We start from the raw sequence: 21,955 nt of genomic DNA, 5'->3' as shown, positions 1-21,955 counted from the left end.
TCACAAGAAACGGAAATATTTTGGAAACTGAAAGCACTGACGTACCTTCATCTTTATCTTTTTCTTTTGGTGACGGATAATCATCAAATTCTTTGCTTTTGAGGTCCCCTGTCGATGAGAATTCCTCCGATATGCTTCTTGCTGAAATTGAACACAAACAATAAAAGTAGCAGATTAGCTACAGTTTAGGTACTGCATACTCACAACGCGAAAACGTGCATCGGCGACATGCTAACTTTCTTTGTTTTTTAGTCACGCGTGGGAGCTCTTGCTCGAGGAATTGGTGCCTGAGCCTAGGAACATTTGAGGTCGCGTAGAATAGGAAACGTCACGTGCTAAGGACTGGGAGTATAGGAACATTTGAGGTCGCGTAGAATAGAAAACATCACGTGCTAAGCACTGGAAGTATACTGCCACAAAACAACAATGTGAAAGGACGGAGAGTGACGGAATAAATGGTAAAAAGGAGCTTTTCATTTGCTGTTGTAACTAAGCTAGTGTATCGGAATTGGCGCAGTCTGACGGGAAGAGCACGTTTCGCCTGCGATATCACGAGGTACTACGCAAGAGGCTTACGACAAGAGGCACACGAACAGAACAAGCGCTGACAAAAGAAAAACAAAAGCGAGAACAGGATTGGCGCACGTTGCCGTCAGTTTGGTGTTTGCTCATGTTGTTCTTATTACCGAATATGCACCAGGAAATGCAACGCAAAAAATAAATAAATTAGTTGTAGCTGTTTTCTTTCTTCTAACGTCGTCGCTCCACAGACAAGGTGAAAATCAAGTGTCGTATAAAGTAGTGATTCCTTATAATTACAGTTTTTCTTGTTCACGTATAGCATTGCAAAATGACTGTCATTAAAAAAGCAAAGGACGGCGAAATTAAAAGCACCGTCACGGAAAGGAACTTCGACGAGCGTAATCGGTGGACATCAATGGTGTCAATCGCATCGCTCACGTGATTGGGCAAATGAACTGTAGTTCATTCAATATGAGCTTTCTCTTTCGATTACGCTTTATACAGCCTCGACGGGCGAATATGCAGCAGGCTTCGAGGACCCACTGACGTCGCTCGCTGTTCGAGTTTACAACAACTGCCAAATAGCGTCCTGGAATGTAAGTTCAACCGATCAAAACAGACTTGTGGCACGTTTTACTGGTCGCTTTCATGCGCTTTAGAGCCTTCTCACGGCGCGCTGAACATCATACTGGTCGAAATCCAGCGCTCGAAACACATTTGACTCGTTCATTAAGAGCTCCGAGATCCAGCTCAGAGCTCTCGGGGGCGCTCTCGACATCGATCTGGGAGAGCAACCGAGGTCCGATAGAATTCCGATCACGTGGCTCCTTCGATTGCTATGGGAGCAGCTGAACGCTCAGCTCGGGAAGATCTTCTCCGGCTCCAATCTCGAGAGGACTCCGCGTCGCCACAAACCGAGTTTGAGCGCAGCAGGAACCGTATACCACTAAGTGTTATGCTCTTAAGTCCCTGTTTAATGAACGCAGGAATGTGCTTGCCTATGCTGGGGTAAGTGGCCCGCGCTAGTGTCTCTCTCCTGCGCATCTCCACTCCGATGATGGTTTCCAAGGGAACGTCCGTGCGCGGAATGCTGACGGCCGCCGGAGGAAGCATGATGCTCTCCAGGACGCCGAAGTTGCACTCCTGGGACAGGGTCCGGTAGCACGTGGCGTGCGCCTGCGCAGTGGAAACACAGCCGCATCAGCCTCTCTTCAACACGCGACTGGCACATGAGTGAAAGCTTGCGTTACTAGAAGCTTGGCGCTCGGAAATGGTTACGTAAGATGCTGTGCGAGCGACAGACAATAACAGGCATTTAACGAGACGACGAAATACTTTGTCAATAAGAGAGACTCCCAAGGAGGAAAGGTAATGAAGTTAACCGAGAAAGTGTCCCGTTACGCTACCAGGACACTTGTGGAAGGGAAAGGAAGGCAAGATAAATAAGGGGAAGGAAAGATAAGAAACAATTATTAAAGAGGCAGCCATTGTGAGCAGATTCGCAAAAAGGTGTTCGCTGACAATCACAAGCGTTTGTACCGTCCAGTCGCCATTAAAAATAGCAATATGGATTTTGTGGCGTTGCGCATGCAAGAATGCTTAGGCCAAGGTACCAGGATTTATTTGTAAGTGAACTGCCTTCAGTGGTCCTGGAGCTGGTGAGCTGTTAGTACTACTTCAGAAACAGCGTAGGTCAAACACTGCGGCATCGAGAGAAGTGAACCGCACGTTGAGCGAGTTTGATCGATATGGCGATGACAGTGCCTGTGTCGCCAGGAAGTGACGTCCAGAGAGGGGAAAGCGATGCGTTCCCTTCATGTAATTTTTCGAAGACTTCAAAAAAGTTGTAAGAAACAAATTTTTCATTCTCGAAAGTGCATGCATGAGCACAGGCAGGCGTTGCTAAATGAAACTACGACTCAAACGTGACGGAGGTGCCGTGATTGCAAGAATTTTCGCTGATGGGCCCTTGGCGTAACATTTTGTAACCTTCAGTTGTGCAGACGACGCCGCTCAAAGGGCAGATGAAGAGCAAGAAGCTGCTTGTTGCGAATTCTAGGGAACCCTGCGCTTGCTTCACAACGCCGGAGAGGTTTCCGTTATCAATTTATTTATTTTCGAGGAAGGAACGGCAGAATATACATTCTTTTTTTCTAGCAGCACAAGTAGAAAAAGAAGAAACTTTGTTTCCAATAGCGAATAGCCCAAACAATCGGCGGTACGCGGATCTCCCGTTCAAGATCTAACAATTTAACCTCTCAGCAGCGCTTGACTGGCGAGAGACTTGAGAGCTTCCAACTGTTCTGCGCGCCCCGGAACCCGTGTAGCGGCGCTTCTTGCAACGCGGGCCTGTTTGTTTTCCGAGTTTCTATTATCTGGAACGATGTATTCGTTCGCTTTCGTCAATTTATTTTTCTTCCTCCTTCACTAAGTTGCGGCGCCAAATGAGGAACACCAGGATGCATACGCGGGAGAGAGCGCTTTCAGTAGACGCCACTGGCAAGAGGCACTCTACGGGCTCTGGACAGGCACAGAAGCGATTGCAGTGGGCTCGGCTTCAAGTGCAAAGACATACAGCAGGAAGCATTGCTATTAAATATTGCGCGTGGAGTTTTCACGTTTCAGCGCGCTCGGCAACGCAGAGCTCGCACCGGCGGTATATATATATGCTCAAGGCCAGGTACTGTCGCACTCTTCTCTTCTGTAGGGGGTGTTCAGGTAAAGCGACAGACCCAGGTAGTGTTGTCCAATTCACAGAGTATACGCGGTGCCGCCGGGGACTCTGTGAATCAGGATAGAGCGTAGTTTCTCACCGCGCGAGCCGTACAACATCATGGCGAACGCGATGACGCCAGTTTGCACTCCTTCCTCTCTTTCCGCCCTGTCTTTTCGTGACCTGCGATACGATAGTAAGCCTACGACATTTTTTTTTCCCTAATTAATTCTTGCTCTTTCGAGCGACATCTTTTGTGCGTTACGTACTCTGCATCCGCATCGCGCCAGTCAGTCGGCTGATAGCTCACCTCTTATCAGCGTATTCGTTGCCGTCTTAACGAGGCACTATAGTGGAATTCACGCTTCACTTGTGACATACACTCCGTCCTGCTGTCGCGTGCGGAAGTCACAACGCCTCCGCTCCATGCAGACGCAGCTACGCATTCAGCTCAGCGGCCCGAGGAACACCACGGGTCACGCGTGTTTGTTTTCGCTATGTCGACGCCCACAAAGCGGAGTGGATCCCGAGGCATAAAGCTTGTTCTTTCTCTCGCATCGCCGCTGCTCAAAGCAGCAAATAAACAAGGCGCCCCTGTTTCTTCTAGCGAGGCTATTAGTGCCCGTCCGGCGTTTCAGCGAAACGAGAAGCCGAAGATAGCCCAGGACGCCTTGCTACGTTCGGCCTTCCCAGTCTTTTCATTTAGCACAGCTCTCCCATCGACACTTTACATCCTGCTGCCCGGAAAGAGACCACTCCGTCCAACAACAGTTTCGTGGATTTAGACACCGTATGTAGAGCTTACAGAGCCACGAGAAAATTTAACGAATGGGTATCGGTAGAATATGATACTACAGGAGCACGTTTGTTTTCTTATCCCCGCCATTCAGTCGAAGAGAAGGAAAGGCGCATGACACTTTGGTCGAAACGCGACAATTTCTGACGCACGAACTGCGTCGACTGGTGAACAATATCTGTTCTGCCTCGTCACGGTGTCACTGTGGAAGGAAGAACTTCCTGAGCTGAGCCGAATATTTTGCGAAGCGTTGTCGATTTTCCGTGTCGATTAGTGAGCGCAACAGCTGTGCATGACCATTCAGCTGATGTGAGCAGCAAACAGTCGCCTGACCGAATTCTCACGTAGATCATAAGATAATGACGACAGTACAGAAATCGAACGTAGGACGTTTTCTTCTTGCCCCCCCCCCTCCCCCCCACACACACACTCATGTTTTGCGTGGTTTTACTGCGAATACGTACATGGCCTCCCGCTAATTCCAAGCAGTCAAAAGTCAAAAACAATTAATTAATTAAATTCAGGGTCATTACATGCGAGACTCATGATCTGTTTATAATGTACGTCCTAGTGGAAGACTCCGGATTAATTCTGACCACCTAGGTTTCTTTAATGTGCACCTAAGTCTACATACACGCGTATTTTTGAATTTCGCTCACATAAAAATGCGGTCACAGTAAACGGGATCCAACCCGCAATGTCGAGTGGGCGAGAGCATCAGGATGATAAAGAGGACAACTTAGAAAGGAATAGTTTTGTTGTTGTAGTGCTGTTGTTAATCAAGCAAGACAATTTAGACTAATTTCCAGTATTGACCATATTTCTGTGCACTCAGAACCGAACTGCACATCTTGGATGAGTACAGCTTCCTACAATACGACATGCAGGAAGAGCTCAATAAACAATGCACTAACATTCGAGAGCCAACGTTAAGCTTACTTCATTGTCCAACTTCGTAAGTTAAGATTAAAGTCATTTTTCAACGAGAAAACTGCTCATCAGACATCAAAAGGTCTATGGTCAAATCAAAAATACAAGGGGCACCCTTAGCCGCGTACACTGCTGATGACTGTACAGCACAATCAGCGGTGCCTGCAGAGGTATGTAACGCCAGCCGGGATATGGACACTTCAACAACACGTACTGGCAAAATGGGAAGTCGGAGGCGCTGTGCACACGCACTTACCGTAACGCCGCACCACTCGCAGCGCATACCGGCCAGACACTCGGCCGACCAGCAGGTCTTCTTACACAGCTGGCACTTGGAATTGGCGGGTAAGTTGCCTTCTCGCCAGTGGTGGAACTGCATCACCGACGGCTGCAAAGATGGGGTTGACGATGCCGTCACTAAAGAAGTGGTTCGCGCGAACACAAACGCATGCACACACACACACTCGGGGATTTTCAAACTTGTAAAAGTAAGCTCCATGCCTAGTTTTGGGTACATAGAATGCCCATCAAACACCAGAGGCACATCGAATATTCATCGAACAGCAACGGACTTTTACATCTTCGCATTGGCGGCATCAAAACTGACTTAGCACGGTGCTCTACAGTCTAAATGTACTGACGTACGACAGCCAATGTGGGAGACGTGATACGCCTTTGCAGGACGCGCCGCGTGAAAAAGCTGAAAGACAGGCGAAATGGCACCGATTCACAGCTCTAATGCAGTGAGCACGAGGGCAGGTAACACTTGCTTGCCTTGATCTGTTTGTGTCGGTAGTCTCTCGTGCGCACAGGAGTAGTGAACCATATGAAATGTTACGACTGCAGCAAAACGCACTATAGCTTTATTGAGTTAATTTAGTACATTATGACAATCCCTTTAACAAAGATCGTGAAAGACAGAACTTCGTGCCGCAGTACGCACACACGTAATTTCTTTCGACTATGCGTGCTGCGAGCAACGTGTGCGCTGTAGCATCTAAACTGCCCGGATCGTGATACCCAGAGTGCTACACCAACAAAACACACGTGCACCCTGCACCATTAAAAGCGCCCCTAGTGCATAAGTGCGTACTCTTGCTTGCGTGCGTTGGCTTTACTAATCCTTCGAAATGTGAACGCGAACAAACATCGACGTAAGCCTACATTGGTAAATAGTCGTCAATGAAAAAGATTATGCGACTCGCATCCCGTGCAACACTTACTTTATTTCTACTTGGAGCATAGGTAGCACATTGTTTGCAGTCCGCAACGCTGAAGTCTTGGCACTCCAAATGCACACAGTATTCACAAACTGCACAGTAAAAAAAAAATAGAGAGAGAAAATAAAGTCAGTGAGCATCATGTGAAAACACTGAGCAAACATCTTACGACTCGCGCACTGTGGAGAATTAAAGAGGAGGATGGGTTAAGGTTTCTTTAGGCGATACTGGCAATTTGCATGCATCTTTAGTACGCGTTGTTCCTGGTGGCCATGCTTCGCGGGTCTGTCTGCTTTGACAGTCGGTAGATTTACCAAAAACTACACCAAGGCTCACCTTCACACCTAACTGCGCAGTTGTCCTCGATTCGTTTCCTGCAGACGTTGCAAAATTTTCTTTTGAGGTGACCTGCTTCCGTCCAGCAGTGGGGCACTGGGTTCTGTAGGAATGGGGGAAATCGCCAGAGTGTGAGACACGGTGGACCAGATTTTTTCTCTCCATTTCCTACAGCAAGTTCAAGCCATTTTAAGAAGTAATCAACATCGTCATCGTCGTCGTCGTCGTCGTCGTCACCATCAACAATGGCAATATTGAAGCTTTAGTGCACAGTTGAATCTTGATTCTTCTTTCTTTCGAATGTACACTTATACAACTGTTAGGAAGAAAAAACTGTCTGGTACGCAACAAAGGGGGAGCGAAAGATGGAGGACTGAGGCATCACTTGTTCTCAGCCCACAATACAGTTGCAATGAAAGTTCATGGCATGGCAGAGCCTGAACCAAGCGTTAAGTGGATATGTTCAAACACACTGTATGACCAACTCTTGTGCCAACAGCTGCTCAACGGCACCCCTACCCTCCCTCACACCCAATAGTGAAAACAATATACATTTGCACGAACAAAAGGTTTTATGCCTCAGGGCAAAATTTCGTATATAAACAAAGAAGAAAGACTGCTTATTTTCGAATAGGTTTGCACTTCAGCGCTTTGCGTTTACGAACCTAGTGTTTTTGTTAAGATTTGAAATTAACTTTTTACTTAGAAAAAAGCATACTATTCAAGATAAAGAATAATGAGATAATTGATAAAGGTGCTCACTAAGAATACTCACTTGATTAGACTCTTACTTAAGCTACAAACTTACAAAAAATTGTATATGTGCAAATTATTACACTTTTGTGAAGTAGCTACATTTGCTTGAAACCTAGGCAGTAAATGTAGAAAAATCATTCTCAGAGTCTTAAAATGCAAGCAAAATGTGATGAGAATAGGCTGCGTCATACTCACTTTGATTACATTGATTGCAATAGTTGAACAAGGAGAAACCACAGTCTTGAGGCATCTGTCGTGAACTACAAAATTACAAACTGCAAAGAGAAAAAAAAGAAAAAGAAAACAACTGTAAGTGGACTCAAGCTCAACATTCACGCAACATCTAACGCACTTTGATCTACTGAAGCTAGTATTTATGAGATTACCAAGAAGATCATTTCTTTTATCTCTTTTTTTTCGAAGAAATGACAAGGACGCCGCACATAAATGTCCGAGTCGGCTTCCCTTTCATAAATTCTTTAACAGACATGATTAACTACGCTTAATGCGTATGGTATTCCTGACCAAACGCAAGTGCAACCACTGCTTCTTGCCCACGTGACGTTCGAGCATAGGTAAATTGTACTCACGCATAGCTGATAAGAAACCATTGGTCCTCGGACAATGACTTAGCAAAGACATAGCTGCAGTACCCGCATGCAACAAGGCTGCATGCCTCCATTCTGTTTAATTATCGTATTATCGTTTTTCTTTTAAATAATAAATGGCCTTGCATCGAATCCCACAAACTCCCTGCCTTTCGTTTGTTGTTGTTTTTCTTTCTCTCCCACGAATAAAGAGAACAGAAAAAAAATCTCGCGCACCACAGAGAAGATTAAGTATAGATGTAGTAAAACGGAGTCATTCTATATTAAAACAAAGATCTCGAGCCATGATATTACACGTCATTGTGGTCTGGCACATCCACTTGTGGAAGCACTTACCATGCTATTCTACAAGGGGGCACAGTCTCTACGCCGAGAACCTTATACTGGATCTAGTCGCCGACTTCGGAAGGAGTCACATCAAAAACAGGCTTCGTCGCCACGACGCCTTCGTACGTCGTTCAGTGACAAATAAAACACTAGGATGTTTAATGTAACCTGCAAGCGAATATTCGCAGAGCAAGCAGGCCAAAACAAACTCTGGCACATAACAGAGCTCGAGTAGGTCAGGTCATTTGTGGGAAAACAAGTAACAGTTACAGCTAGAGCTGCTTTCAAAAGATAGTGAAGCAAGCGGGAATCACAAAGTGACGAGCATTCCCTACTTTCGTAAAACATTAGCACACATCGATGTCCTTAACATTCTATTCGAATCTCTTTCTCACACTTCTATTTATTGGTTCTTACTTCCACTACACTTTGGTGATCCGTTTTCTTTCACCACGGAGAAAAACTGAAACGAATACTTTGTTTTACGTCAACGCTGTTCACGAAAGCTACATATGCTAAAGGGGCACAATGCCTGACAAAGGTTTCTGTACCTACGTCTCCTTACACTATCTTGATAACGATGCCAGTTCCTACTTGGCGGCTTAAAGCGAGAAAAACGTAAAGACGCATGAGAATCACGCACGTGCCAACAATTACAAGAGATAATTTTCCAGAATGGCAGCACAGCAAAAGACGAACGCGCCACGATTCTGGTAATTAACCATGGACCAACTAGCCCAGCTACGTGTTTTATTAGACAAACGATAGGCAAACCTTTTACATACTTAGGCAGAAACAAACATCACGAGCGAAAAAAGAAATTCAAAAATCGGAATGCTGCCATCACGGATAACAGCTTCCTACCCCACGCCTTCAGTATAAATAAGATAAACGGCCACGTAAAAAAAAAAAACTCAGCTCAGTGACCTCTAACCATCCTTATCCTGATCGCTATCCACTGCCCCAGCTGCGAAGCAGGATAGACTATTTATGACTCACTACACATGTTTGCATCCCAGCGGAGCACTGAGCGCCAGAAGGAAAGCTATATTAAGGAAACAAATCACATTCTTCGCGTTTACCAATTAATTGAGTTCCGGTGCGTAGGCGGCCCCGCGTCGAATACGTCCTTCTGTTTTCTCGAACACCCAGAAATAAAGGAAGCTACGTCATACTTTGCCAAAACAACGGATGGAAACGTCATCCTCTCAAGAACGACAGCACGGGAACGGGAAGCGTGGGCGCGACTTATTTGCGCCGTATAGGAGTAAGATTTTCCAGGCCAGTTTAACAATTGCGTCAGACATAACGTTCTCCTTTGCACTGCCTCAAGTCAGCAGCTCAAGATCGAAACGACACAAAGAGAAAATTGCTTCCTCTGCTTTTCATTTTTTTTTTCGGATACAGCTCCCCATCAAGCCCACCTGAAAACATAATCTTCGACAAATGCTTCAAAAACATCCTTCCGCATTTCCCGGATGAATCTGTATTACGCTTATTATCTTGAGCTACAAGTCGTTTATAGTTGTTTCAAAACGATTCCCTAGCGAACCATCATAAGGAAATTTTCATCCGTTTCATCCGAACCATCATAAGGAAATTTTGTTGTACTGACAATAGCAAAGTATGAAGTACGTAAAATATCGATCCGAATAAAGAACTTGAAAACTGGGTCATCTATATCTCTTGCGACATTTTCTTCCCTTCGAAGATGGACATTGACTGTCACTCCCTTTTGTGCATGACGCTTACGTTATTCTATCACAGCGTGGCTCCTCATCAATCGTCTTCCCTTTTGTTCCCAAGTGTGCAACAGCCTCAGCGTTTGGTTTTGTAGGCCCGTTCAATTTTCCACCCATGTAGTCCCGTTCTTCGACGTGTCCGAAGCGCTCCTAACAATTTGCGGCATTCTTGCTTGCCCGTGTTACTGCCCATTATACAAAAGAAATTTGCGTTTGCTCCTCCTTGACAACACCACCAAATAAATGAAGGGCTGCTGTCCTCCATTTCTTCGGTGGTGTTATTGGCGGCGTTCCGGACGCGTACGCGTGGCGATTTTAGACGCAGCGTCACCGCTGCGGCGTTTGACAGCACATGCGGTTGACGGTCCCATTCAAAGCTATAGAAAAGCCTCGTTCACCACCCCCCCTCCCCTGAAGAAGCACAGGAAAAATTTAACCAACAATATTATAATTCGAGAATAAGCAAATGAACTACATGAGCCGGACTTTCTATGCGGGCTTCAAGCGAAATTGTGACTGTCTACAGCAAGCGTCCAGTCGGTCGCTATTAATTTTAAATTTTAATTATGGGGTTTTACGTGCCAAAACCACTTTCTGGTTATGAGGCACGCCGTAGTGGAGGACTCCGGAAATTTCGACCACCTGGGGTTCTTTAACGTGCACCTAAATCTAAGTACACGGGTGTTTTCGCATTTCGCCCCCATCGAAATGCGGCCGCCGTGGCCGGGATTCGATTCGGATCCGAGCAGTGAGCTAAGGCCGCGGCCACTGTTGGAGGCCACACTTTTCGGAGCCACACCTACATCTACTGCTGCCCGCGGGAGAAAGCCTGCACTTCGGTGTCCAATGGTACACATCGAAGGCTCGTGGACAATTCTGGACTACGACTGCAGCTTTTTAGATAATGAAGCGGAGCAGAAAAATACGGTCGTAGTTCAAAATTTTGATTCGCTTTCAAAAAGAAAAGCAAATGCGGCCAAATTAACTCGATACCCTACGTTGCGCCTTCCTCCATGTGACAAGTGTACTTTTTTTATGTTAAACTCAATTCTTATTTTAGCCTCACGTACTTTCGACCTTGCAGAGGGCACGTTATCCGCACAACGTAAATGTACATAGGTAGGGTGCAAAACGGTCTCTGTCAAAAATCACACTGGAAGACATCACACAAATATGGTAACCAACGTAGATATGCTAAATAATCTCATCTGGTCATCTAAATAGTCAATTAAACAATCAATAATCTAATCCCTGCCCAGCCTTGCGTCAACTTTCCCGGCAATGACTGGCCAGAAGATTAATTTATTGCTCCATGCAGAAGTGACCCACATGTCCCCAGCTCACGAATAAACATGTCGAGCACATCGATATTCTCCATCAAGCGCCACAGCAGTTATTCAGAAACAAGAATGCTGCTGCACCGCCAGACACGCAGCGAGCACGAACACAGCGACGACAGTGGCGGGACAAGCGAAGGAGGGCAAAATATTGATCCACAGTCTGGCAACAGAGAGCGCGCCAACCAAATTTGAGAACAAAAAAAGTAAGGAGGCAAGCCCGAGATGTGTTACGTTTGGAGCTAGATGTCCGCGTTGTCCTCCCCCTCCCTCGTTCGTCGCTCCCCCCCTCCTTCCGCTGGTGCCGCAGTGGCCTCCTCTCCTGTTACAGCTTTGGTGGGAACTGCGCTTCCCCGCTTCCGTGGTGCCCTCTGTTAGCGTCAGCCGAATTCATGTCGACCCTTTAGCATGTAAGCAGCACACCAAGGCTTCGCTTACGCCGAATGCCACAGTGCCCTGGCTCTGCATTATATTTTTGTGTATTTATTTATTTCATCTTACCTTGATAAACGACCCAGTTCAGACCTTCACACGACAGTAGCCTGGGTTTCGCTCAAACACGCCATACAATGTAACTGTGTTACCACTACTACGCGCGGCGACGCCAAGAAGTGGCAGAATACGCGGTAGATCGTGAGGCCCCACGCTCCATGTTACTGTTGCACTAGAATTTCTCTTTGTTGAGCTTAGTGCCCAGTCACTGCTCTTCCTAAACCAGAGCTGAACCATTCGCCATACTCTGTTGACGTAATACAAGCTGTTCGCTTGGAGTAGCGGAATCCAGTAACACAGTGAATACCGTCAAGGTTGTCCGGCTTAAATAATTTTCATTATTTAATCAAACTGAATAAGTGTCACCGCCAATACGGCGCAGCTGTTTCATGAACCAAGCAAAGCCATCAACAACCTCAGCGAAATCGTTTCGTCCACACCATTCTGTCGCTCAGCACTTGCCAGCAGTTGCGCCCCTGCCCCTGCGTGGCGTGCTCGACGGAGTGCCTATCGCCGCCACAGGAAGCCAACCTAACAAGTTCCGCTATAGATAACTTGATCCCCGCTCGGGTCCAATAATCGTTCAAGGTCACTCATCCATGTCGGTATACATATTCGGTGCACCGGGTCAAGCACACGACGCACTATCCACTGCTGCCGGACAGATGGCCTGGCTAAAAATACGCTCTCGTTCTCGCCAACGGTCAGCGCGAACCGGTAGCAACGTAAGATGGAGCGTGCGAGATGAAACGCCGGCTGCGTAGGGTCTCTCGCGCCACGTCGACTCTTCCCTGTTTTCTCTTTCTTGCAGAACTCGCCGCGCGCTGCTGGTCAGCCCCGTGCCAGGTAAGCAAAGCAAACAAAGTCGCACTGCTGTTTCCCTTCGAGAGCAACGCGCATGTTGCAGACACGTTAACTGCTTTGAGGACCAACGCCACGGTAAGAAACTAAAGGACGACTGGAAAAAAAAACTTTTGTTTACTTCCATACCTCCTGTGTTACTTGAATATATTTTCTGTTTCGTCGAGAGAGGAGTCGCTCTGTTGAAGTTCATGGATGTTTGCCGGCGTATACGCTGCTGGCAGCGCTTACCGGCGGGAATATCGCGACACGCTAACAAAACAAGCTCAACTATTTCTCCACAATCTTCCCACAGTAAATATCAATAGTCGTCATCGCATTCATTATCATTACTACTGTTCTTCAAAAGAACAGACTGGTAGGCTAGTTGGTAGTGCACAACTTGAGGTAAAGCGCAAAAGAGCACGCACGGACGACAGTCCTGGACTGCCGTCTTCGTCTCCCTCTGTCGTCCTGCGTGCTCTTTCGCGCTTTACCTCAAGTTATACTATCATTCATTTCGCTCTCCCACTTCGTTATCGGTGCTTTGTCCATATGTTCAGCAAATCAACTTGCTGAATTAACGATCATGGCATGCTTGTCACGAAGTCGCTCAAAACCGCTTTCGCGGTGTGCGTAGGCACGGTATAGGGCCACACGAGTTGTTCCGCGAGGTGGCCGGAGATGGGACGCAACACTTATTCTGGCCAGCGCGTTCCCAGCTCACACTCCGTGTTTGCGTTGTACGCTGCGTACCTTCGCGCGCGCAGAAAAGCTCACAAGCCTCACGAGGCAGCTGCTGTGAACTGCTGGTCGTGACGTTCATTATGGTGAGTAAGCCTTAATATTGAAAGGGTAGCGGCAACGCCTCGGGTGCTTAACCTGACGCGTTCCGCGTTGCCCCTAATGACTGCTAAAGAAAGAAGCGATTCGCGCATGCGCTTCTGCGCGGCCACCATGGGCGTCGAGTGTCTACGCCCTGAACGTTATTCATCATCACCTTCAGGATCGGAGTAAGCAAATTTTCACCAGCGCCTTCGAAACAGGCACAACCTCCGGCACATCTGCGCTCTGCGTCAATATTGCACATAATTTTTGCACAAGATTGCAATGGTGTGAGAAGAACGCGGAAGACTAGAGTGGTAGCTGGAAGGAAAATTCGAGAGACAATTGGGTTCTCGACACTCTGCGAAATTATGCCTGGGTCAACGGCGCTTGATATGAGCTTTCAATTCAATAACACCTAAGTATTTTTCATAACTCACAGTATCTTAGCCTAAATAGAAGTGAACAAGATTTTACCGAGGAGCAAACGCTTTTAACTTCTCCTACCTGGTTTCATAGTTAAATCTAATCTAGTCAATGATACCGTCACAACTACAACACAAATAAAGCAGGTCGCGCGTTCTAAAAAAAATATCTTGACATCAGTAGACACTATAGATAACGTGTAGATAATCCGCTGAAAGCATGCGCTAACTTCAGCAAGGTTTCAAAAGGGGCCTATAGGAGTCACTGCGCGACATTGCTGTAGCGTAAGAAGCTAAGGTTTAGCCAACACATCATTTAGGTCCTTGCGACATGTGCCTCCATACCAAAAGAAAAAAAAAACTTCCGGTCGAAGCTTTCCTGGCTCTTCGCTGAGAAAGCAATACATCTCATGCGGTGCCTAAATATAACGAATGTGTACCAGACTGATACCTCGAAACCACGCATTTACTTTTTCTCGTGTATTAATGGTGAAACTCGTTTTGGAAGTTGGAAGGTGGCGGCTAGTAAGGCGTTTTGTAGATGTGGAGGATTGCAGGCTGTCGTTCTTTCTCTCATTCAGTAAGCCTTAGCACAAACATTGAGTAGACGAGGTTGAGCGTTTTCCGAGGTTTTTTTTTTTGCGCGTAAACGAAAATAGTGTCCCGCTAAGCAAAAAGCTGCAACGCCAAAAAATGTCTGGAAGTCAAACAATGAGCGCGGAGCGGTCATATTACGATATGCCATTGTCTCATAGAGCTTCAAGAATAATAGACATTGTTATTTCTTTATTTATCCAACAACTTCGGAAGCCCACGAGAACATCTTTCAACATCTTTTCTTTTCGTCGACATTCTTTCTTCCTTTTCTTTTTCTTTCTTTTTGTCTCATTTAATTTGTTTTCTATTTCATTCTTTATTTTATTTTATTTGTTTATTTATTTATTTATTTTTTGGTGTTTCAAGCTTGTTCTTCAGCGGCTGAGCAGGAACTGAACACGACAGGCTGCGCTAAGATACAGCACGGAGGAAACCAGGTAACTTCGCCGCCAGAGCAACGGTATGACCGCTGTCCGTCCAATTCTCGGAAATAAGCCCTGACAGAAGCCACATGCGGCAGGCGACGAATGACGGTATTGATCAGGCCAGGGTCACTGCGTTTACGTTGGACCGCCTCGTCGGGCTCGGTCCGGAACTGAGCTCGTTCCCCGATACACGCAAGCCTCGTCGCGACGTTTTGCAACACTGCGTGCACAGCAGGCCAAGAGCAAGGCACAATCAAACCTGCTATTAGCTCCGCATAGCGCGCGCTATGCTTCCGAGCTATCCACAGAGAGACTAGGAAGGTTCGTGCAGTGTCGCCTATAGTACTGAGGCCACAGCGTGGAACTCAGCTGCTTATACAAAATCCTGTCTCGCGGAAGATTGAACGCCCGAGCGCATGGTGCTCGAGATACCGCAGGTCACAGTGAAATAGTTCGCTCTGAGAGCGACAGTCGCTGTCTCTGGGACTTCTGATCGGATCGTGCTCGTGTCTCGAGGGCTCGATAAGAATGAAAACTGAATTCGCGCTGAGGGCCCGTCGTTTCCAAGACATACGCGCAACCAGTAGATCCACAAAGTCGGAGATGAGAGAAAGCGAACGATGGAAAAAAGAAAGAGTATAGATAATCCCGCTCCGTATCACGAATGTATGGAGCCACACATGAAAATGTGTGAAGAAGACTTAAACTTATCTCAAATAGGTAGAGTCAGGTTTGTGGAGAGAGGTTAAGACAGAAAATGGCTAGTATGCAAGAAAAGCTCATAGCGATAAAAAATAGGTGTTGGCTCTACCATTAACGACACACCACCCCTCGTTTCAAACCCAGCTAGTGTAGCATTTCTAGCCAAATCGAAACATTGTGATGCGACGCAATAAAATACACCACACATCACGGCAACAGGGATAAAAGCCACCATACGCCAACTTGATCCTAGCCATGCTTGATAGATAATATAGCGTTGAAGAAAAGACGAAATGTATAGGGCATGCTGGGAGTATATGTAATACCAGCGTCTTGAAGCTTCGGAAGGTCGAAGTATGTTGACAATTTCGCCGCGTAGTGTGAACGGTACCAAAGTGATCGAAGTCACTGAGTTCAGAAAGTAAACGGGCTGAACTTGCAGCGCGATGACGTGGAAAAAAAAAACGACACTTTTTCACATCAGTGTGGCACACTGTAGTATTAGCATGACTTTGCAGAAGAAACTGTGGAATATTCGTTCGTGATTTACGCGAGGTTAACGTGTAAATAAGCAGACGCGAGTTATCACATTATGCACACAAGCGAGTGCACAATTTGGCGCGAAGGTCACCACTGAAATTCTTTATTAAAGAGAAAAGTAAAAATAGCCGTGTACTCTCAGGATGTACTCTCACGCCTAAAATAAGCGCAAACCAAAGCAAACCAGTACGCCCGACGCGCTTATTTATTAAGAAATGCCAAGACGTGCGACACATTCTAGCGCCAATGCTATGAGCATATGAATGAGCCACACCACAGTGACAAACACGCTGGCTAACTTAAAAATTAAAATTTGACTTCTAGTTCGTTTGCTAGATTGAACAATTTATTCCGGCGTAATGGTACATCGCTCACTTGTACTGCGGTTCAGAAACGACCCAACTTCCTTGTTTCAATGCAATAGCGTTTACTGTCCTCATTCAGTGAGTTAGCGCAGAACTTGCAGAAGTTTCGTGTAACCTTCTGCATGAAGTCTCGAGAGAAGAGAAAGGAACGCGTCTGGAGCCAGATCTTTTCTAACAGAAACGCACAACATTGCGCCATTCATTGTGCTGGTGGCGCCATACAACGCGTCAAATTTATCCTAGAATCTGAGTCAGCAAGCCGCGTCTTTTCTCGCAAGACATGATGAAGCATGAGCTGCTATCATTGCAGGTGATCATCATAAAGGAGCACTTCTCATTCAAACTCTGCGTTACGCATTAGTTGCTTCGAAGCTAAGCACCAATTTCCGAGTTCGATTTTCCAAGACGCGGGAATATAAGAGAATCCTTAGCTTCGAAAAGAAAAGAAGCGCGCCACGGTTTATTACCAGAGATGTGGTTGCGACAAGGCGACACGCTCAAAGCGGCGAGTAGCAAAGTGCACAGCGTTAACGCAGACAGACCATATACGGTAACCACTAGAACGTGCGGAAGAGGCAGTGTTCGAAGAGCCCGATAAGAACGAACACCTGGCTCTTATTCTATGCACTCCAGCACGGCGTTCGATCGAGGGGCTGCACCAGCAACGTTGACGTAAGCGAGGCTTTAAGGGCAAACCTTGTTTGTCGTTTGCGTTAGTCCCGTTCAGCACGTGCACGCCGTTATGCACCCACCCCCGCCCAGCTCCGCCAACGTCCCGTGGTTACTACGCGAAATAAAGTCAACAAAAAAGTGAAACAGAGCCCCGGGGTTGCGCGGTTCATCGATACGTCTCCCTTTCGTCGGCGGACAGGTACACGTTAGACTTTTGTACTCGGAAACCCGGTTCGTGTGGCCATTACGACTTGTAGACAGACGGACGACGAAGAGTTGGTAAAAGAGAAGAGGAAAGAGAGAGAGAAACGGCACATTGAATGCGACGGGTTCCATCAAAGACACGCTAAACTACGCTGATGGATCTGGAAATGGGCCACGGCGGCGCGTTGAATCCCAAAATAAACGCAAAGGGGGGGGGGGGGGGGGGAGTCGCTATTAATGCTTTCGTAGAAGCAGCTACAGAAGGTGGCTTGTTCGCGAAGGCGGAAGCGGCACGCAACATCGCGACGTATCGGGTCGGAGTGACGTAAGAGGCAGCGCCTCGCACGAACAGGCATTTGTACGGAAGCCCGATCTACAGCGCGTGGGAACATCAAAACGTTCTTACAATAGGGGTTCCCGTTTTATATGCGGATTATAATATAGCAAACATGTTATAGTTTCGATCATTAAAAATTATTTCGACTTCTTTTTTATAAACTGGTCTGCGCACGTGTGATCAACCGGCGGTGAGAAATAGTAGCGGAGTTCCTTCAACACTGCAGCTTTTTTAACGTTGACCTGCATTTGTAGCTCAACTAAAGCTGCAGCGTCTTAGCAGTACTCACGGAAGCAGTATGTATGGTAGCGCCCGAGTTTGTACTGTTCAGGATGCTGTATACCTGCTCAACGTCTATACCGATGGTCGAAGTGTTTCTTGAGACAAAATATTTCACGGGAAGAAATTCACATATTCACAACTATATTCATATAATTCACAACTCGACACGCACATATTCGTGTGCCGAGTTGGAACCCACACGTCGCGACTAAGAGCCGATTAAAAACAAGCTCGTTGTCTCCTATCCGATTGCTCACGAGTTGTAGCATGCCATTTTGGCTGGTCGGTTCATCTTTCTCAAACGCATAATTAGCGCAAGGCTTAAACAAGCTTAAACAAGCAAGTCGGCGAAGCGCACGACGTCTTCACCAGTTATCATGTATACATTGTTCGGTGTTGCGTAAAGTACTCTTTCGTACGGTTAACACTCTGAAACAAACGGACCATATATTACAAGATACGCCACAATACGATGTTGTCCAGCTGTCTACGGAGACGCCTGGACAACATCGGTGGACGGTGATTACAGCGAGTTGGGTAGCTTTTATTACATGGCCTGAAGTGAATTCGGATAATTACTGGTTCCTTTCATCGCAGCTTTGATTCTTCGCCAGTTTCACGTATCTCCTTCGGCGTAGAAAGTGCGGGCGATAGGCACAACTTAATTCACAATCGACTTCCACTAACTTGAGCCACGACCGCGCTAACTTCAGCCTACGCAGAAATGATGAGAAATTCAGCTAGGAGTTGCTAAGCGTACGTGAACACCATTCCAAGCTTCAGTGCCACACGGAGAAACGATACAGTTTTCACGGCTTCGCTGACTTGCCTTTAAATTTATGCCTACAAACCTCAACCGCACAGTACCACCTGCGTCGTCAAATAGCCTCGTTTTCCTCACGCATTTCTTCCCATTTAATCTCGCATAAGCGATCCACTGACCGCACGAGACGCTCACGCAGCCATTCTATCATGCACTGGCCGTTTAAAAAAATATGAAAATTCGTGTCAGAGTGGCGATTTTGGCGAGTTAGATATGTATTGTATTTTTTTTTCTTTTTCGCTGACACACACGGACGTAGAAAGGCGGTACAGGACACACTAAGCGCTTCATGTGTCATTTACCGTTTTTCGATGTACCTGTCCGTCAGCGCAAAAAATATTTCGAAAATTCAAAAGTGCGAGACTCTTCGGCGCGCACATGTCTATGATTGCACACTCACTTCGTTGACTTCAATTCCGAGCTTCAACTAAAGAAACTGCGTCAAAGACTGGTCAGCATCGGCTGCTCAGCAGTGCAGAGCAGATAAATTTTGCTAGTGACGTTTCTTTTCTGACAGCGTTGCGGCGCCTGCAAGCTGCGCCCGTCGAAGGAACGGCAGTGCGAGTGCGTCTAGCCCTGCCGCCGAGATTCGCAATGGCATCCTTGCGTTAGACCTTGCGCAAACCGGATCATTAGCTAGCAGCACTAACGCCAATGTTCTTGCGCAAGGTCAACGCGCAAAGAATTCAGGGATGACTTCTCGGCTGATACTTTGTTCATCAATGGCGATATGGGCCCCTGGCACAAGTTCTTTACGGCTAACACAAACGGAAGTCTTCGCCCGGTGTTCCTTCGCGCGAAGCTGGCGGGTCAGCCACCACGCAGCACCAACGTATACGCAGCTTCGGCCAGGCCCCTCGTCGCCGACCCGCAGCACGTCGATCGCCCGCTGGCGGCGACTACGCTGCCGCGGCTTCCCTTCTTTCTCCCCATCGACCCTCGAGCTTCCCTCGCCGCAAATGGCACCCTTCCCCAACTTCCGACCGTCTTCCCTCGGCCTTCTCCCGCACCTCTTCCTCCTCCTTCTCGGCCGCCGCTTGCAGAGAGCGAGTGAGCGCCGTGTGTGTGCACGTGAGCGCGTGTACGACGCCGGAGTTAAAATGGCGGCTTCCGACGCCGCCATGTTCAATAAAAGCGGCCGCGCGGTGCGGGCCCCGTAGGCTCGCACCCTGCTTTTCTCGCGTTGCCGCTGCCCCGAATATCGGAGTGCGGCTGCTCGAAGGGACGGGAAGGTGAAAGGGTGTTACGCTAGGAACGACCTACGCCAAGCGCCACCGGCGCGGCTCGCTCGTAATCGTCCCGGCCTCTCTCTCTCTCGCTCTCTCTCTCTGCGCCTCCTGAGAAGGAGCACCACCGATGCCTGCGCCGCTTCCGTATTGCCTTCGTCGCGCTCGCGTCTCTGCCAAAAGCAACGTTCCCTCGCGGCCACACATTGGCTAGCCACTTCGCGAGCGAAGCATCGGCTCACGTACTATGTACGGCGTATTTCGAGTATTACGGTTTACAGCCGACTTTCACTGCTTCGATTATCACAGCACGCGCAGCATTGGTTTTAGTTGGCCGCTTTCGAAGTGAAAAACGCGTTCGACAGTGATGGGCACCTTCTGGAACCTTTAGACCCGCTCTAACTGAAATGCAGGTCGAATGAACAGCCCTATGACTTAGAGATATCATTGATCGAGTAATACGCAAACGAAACAGACGCCAAAAAAAAAAAAAAAAAGATCAAGAGGGAGCGTTGGTGGTCTCGTTGGTACAGTGTTATGTACAGTATAGCGCAAACAAAGCACGTAATACAAAGGAATAGACGAGAACACAGCGCCGTGTTACTGGCTTCTCTGTGTTCCTACAAATTCATCTTGCACTATACCGGGTGCGATGACCAAAACGTTGGCCTTACAAGCGCTAACAAGGGTCTATACCAAATGGTCTAGTTTTCAGTCATGAAGGGTCGTTATGCACACTGGCTGTAAGCAGCCAGACTTGAGGACGCGTGCCGTTTGTGTTGCTATAAAGACGTTTATTTTTACTAAGAGCCATAACGGTTTAGTCTGCCATGTCCGATTCCGAATACAATTCACAGTATCTGCAGGCGCCCTAAACCAACGAGCCATACGATGCCAGTAATGTTTGGGCTAATGCCTGCAGCCACGAAGAAGCGCAACAAAACATTTAAGGAAGCTACGGTAAAGATGCGAAATAAACTACGACAACAGAAAGTAAACCGAGCAACACTGACGAGGACCAAGCACAGAACACGCGAGACACGAACAAGGCACATAACACAGGCTAGATTAGTTATGCGGCTTTGGTAAATTGCCTCCCTTTCAGCTTATATCGTTTTAGTTTGGATTCATTTCAAGACAATTCGGTTATTTGAGAAGCAATCTGCTATGCTGCAGTGTCAGGTCTTTCTAATCAATAAAACCACACAACCCCCTTGCGATATGTTAACTCGTCGACAAAGATGACACGTGTGCAGAAGACAGAGAGAGGGGGGAAGAAATTTGATAGGAAAGATGTAGAGGCCGGCCGGAGGAGCGAGCCTCCGGCCAGCTACTCCACAGCGGGATACATCGGAAGGCAGAGACAGATAAAGGTGGAGAAGGATTGTGAATAACGAAATAGGAGTGAGCATCAACAATACAATAAGCCAAGCACCTGCTGTCCGCGGCCTTACATGCACAGTGTCCTTGACAAGTGAGAGAGGGAAGGGAGAGAGATTAACTGGACTCTGTTAAGTTTGCTGCCCTACATGTGGTGAGGATGATGGGAGAGCTAAAGAAAGAGAGACAGTATACGTGAGTCCAGCTTATTCACGCGAATTAAGCAAGGTGCCGCGTATCTGCAGTCTGGCACTCAAGTCTGCCGCCTTCGTGTTCTGCAGAAAAGCTCGTGTGGCTTTCCGGGGTGATGAACTGCGAAGCCAGGCTTTTGTTTCTGTGAAAAGCCGATCGTCCAGCCTACTCAAAGGACACTGGATAGTCTGGCGTTGTTTGTCAAAACGGAAACGGTGGCACGGGAGATGAACAGTAGTCTCTTCCCATATGCTCTTAGCGCACATCGGCGAGCCAGCCACTCCAATACGATAGCTGTATGAGTTTAGTGAAGGCTACTCCGACCTACAATTGGCACAGCA

At 47.3% G+C, this 21,955-nt stretch overlaps 1 protein-coding gene across 2 annotated transcripts in view; it reads right to left on the bottom strand.

The window, feature by feature from the left end:
- Positions 1–21,955, bottom strand: part of LOC142585704 (diacylglycerol kinase theta) — a 67,156-nt gene that overhangs the window by 33,266 nt on the left and 11,935 nt on the right. For both annotated transcript variants that reach the window (XM_075696669.1, XM_075696670.1), the window contains exons 2-7: positions 7,469–7,548; positions 6,518–6,620; positions 6,185–6,273; positions 5,218–5,349; positions 1,521–1,698; positions 46–141 (exon numbers count right to left, since the gene is read on the bottom strand). In XM_075696669.1, the coding sequence (XP_075552784.1) occupies positions 46–141; positions 1,521–1,698; positions 5,218–5,349; positions 6,185–6,273; positions 6,518–6,620; positions 7,469–7,548 (678 nt within the window). The remainder of the gene's footprint in view (positions 1–45; positions 142–1,520; positions 1,699–5,217; positions 5,350–6,184; positions 6,274–6,517; positions 6,621–7,468; positions 7,549–21,955) is intronic.

The sequence above is a fragment of the Dermacentor variabilis genome, chromosome 6 (assembly GCF_050947875.1).
Source record: "Dermacentor variabilis isolate Ectoservices chromosome 6, ASM5094787v1, whole genome shotgun sequence".
Lineage (NCBI taxonomy): Eukaryota > Metazoa > Arthropoda > Arachnida > Ixodida > Ixodidae > Dermacentor > Dermacentor variabilis.
The sequence above is the reverse complement of the archived record's forward strand: the minus strand, read 5'-3'. Positions and strand labels throughout refer to the sequence as shown.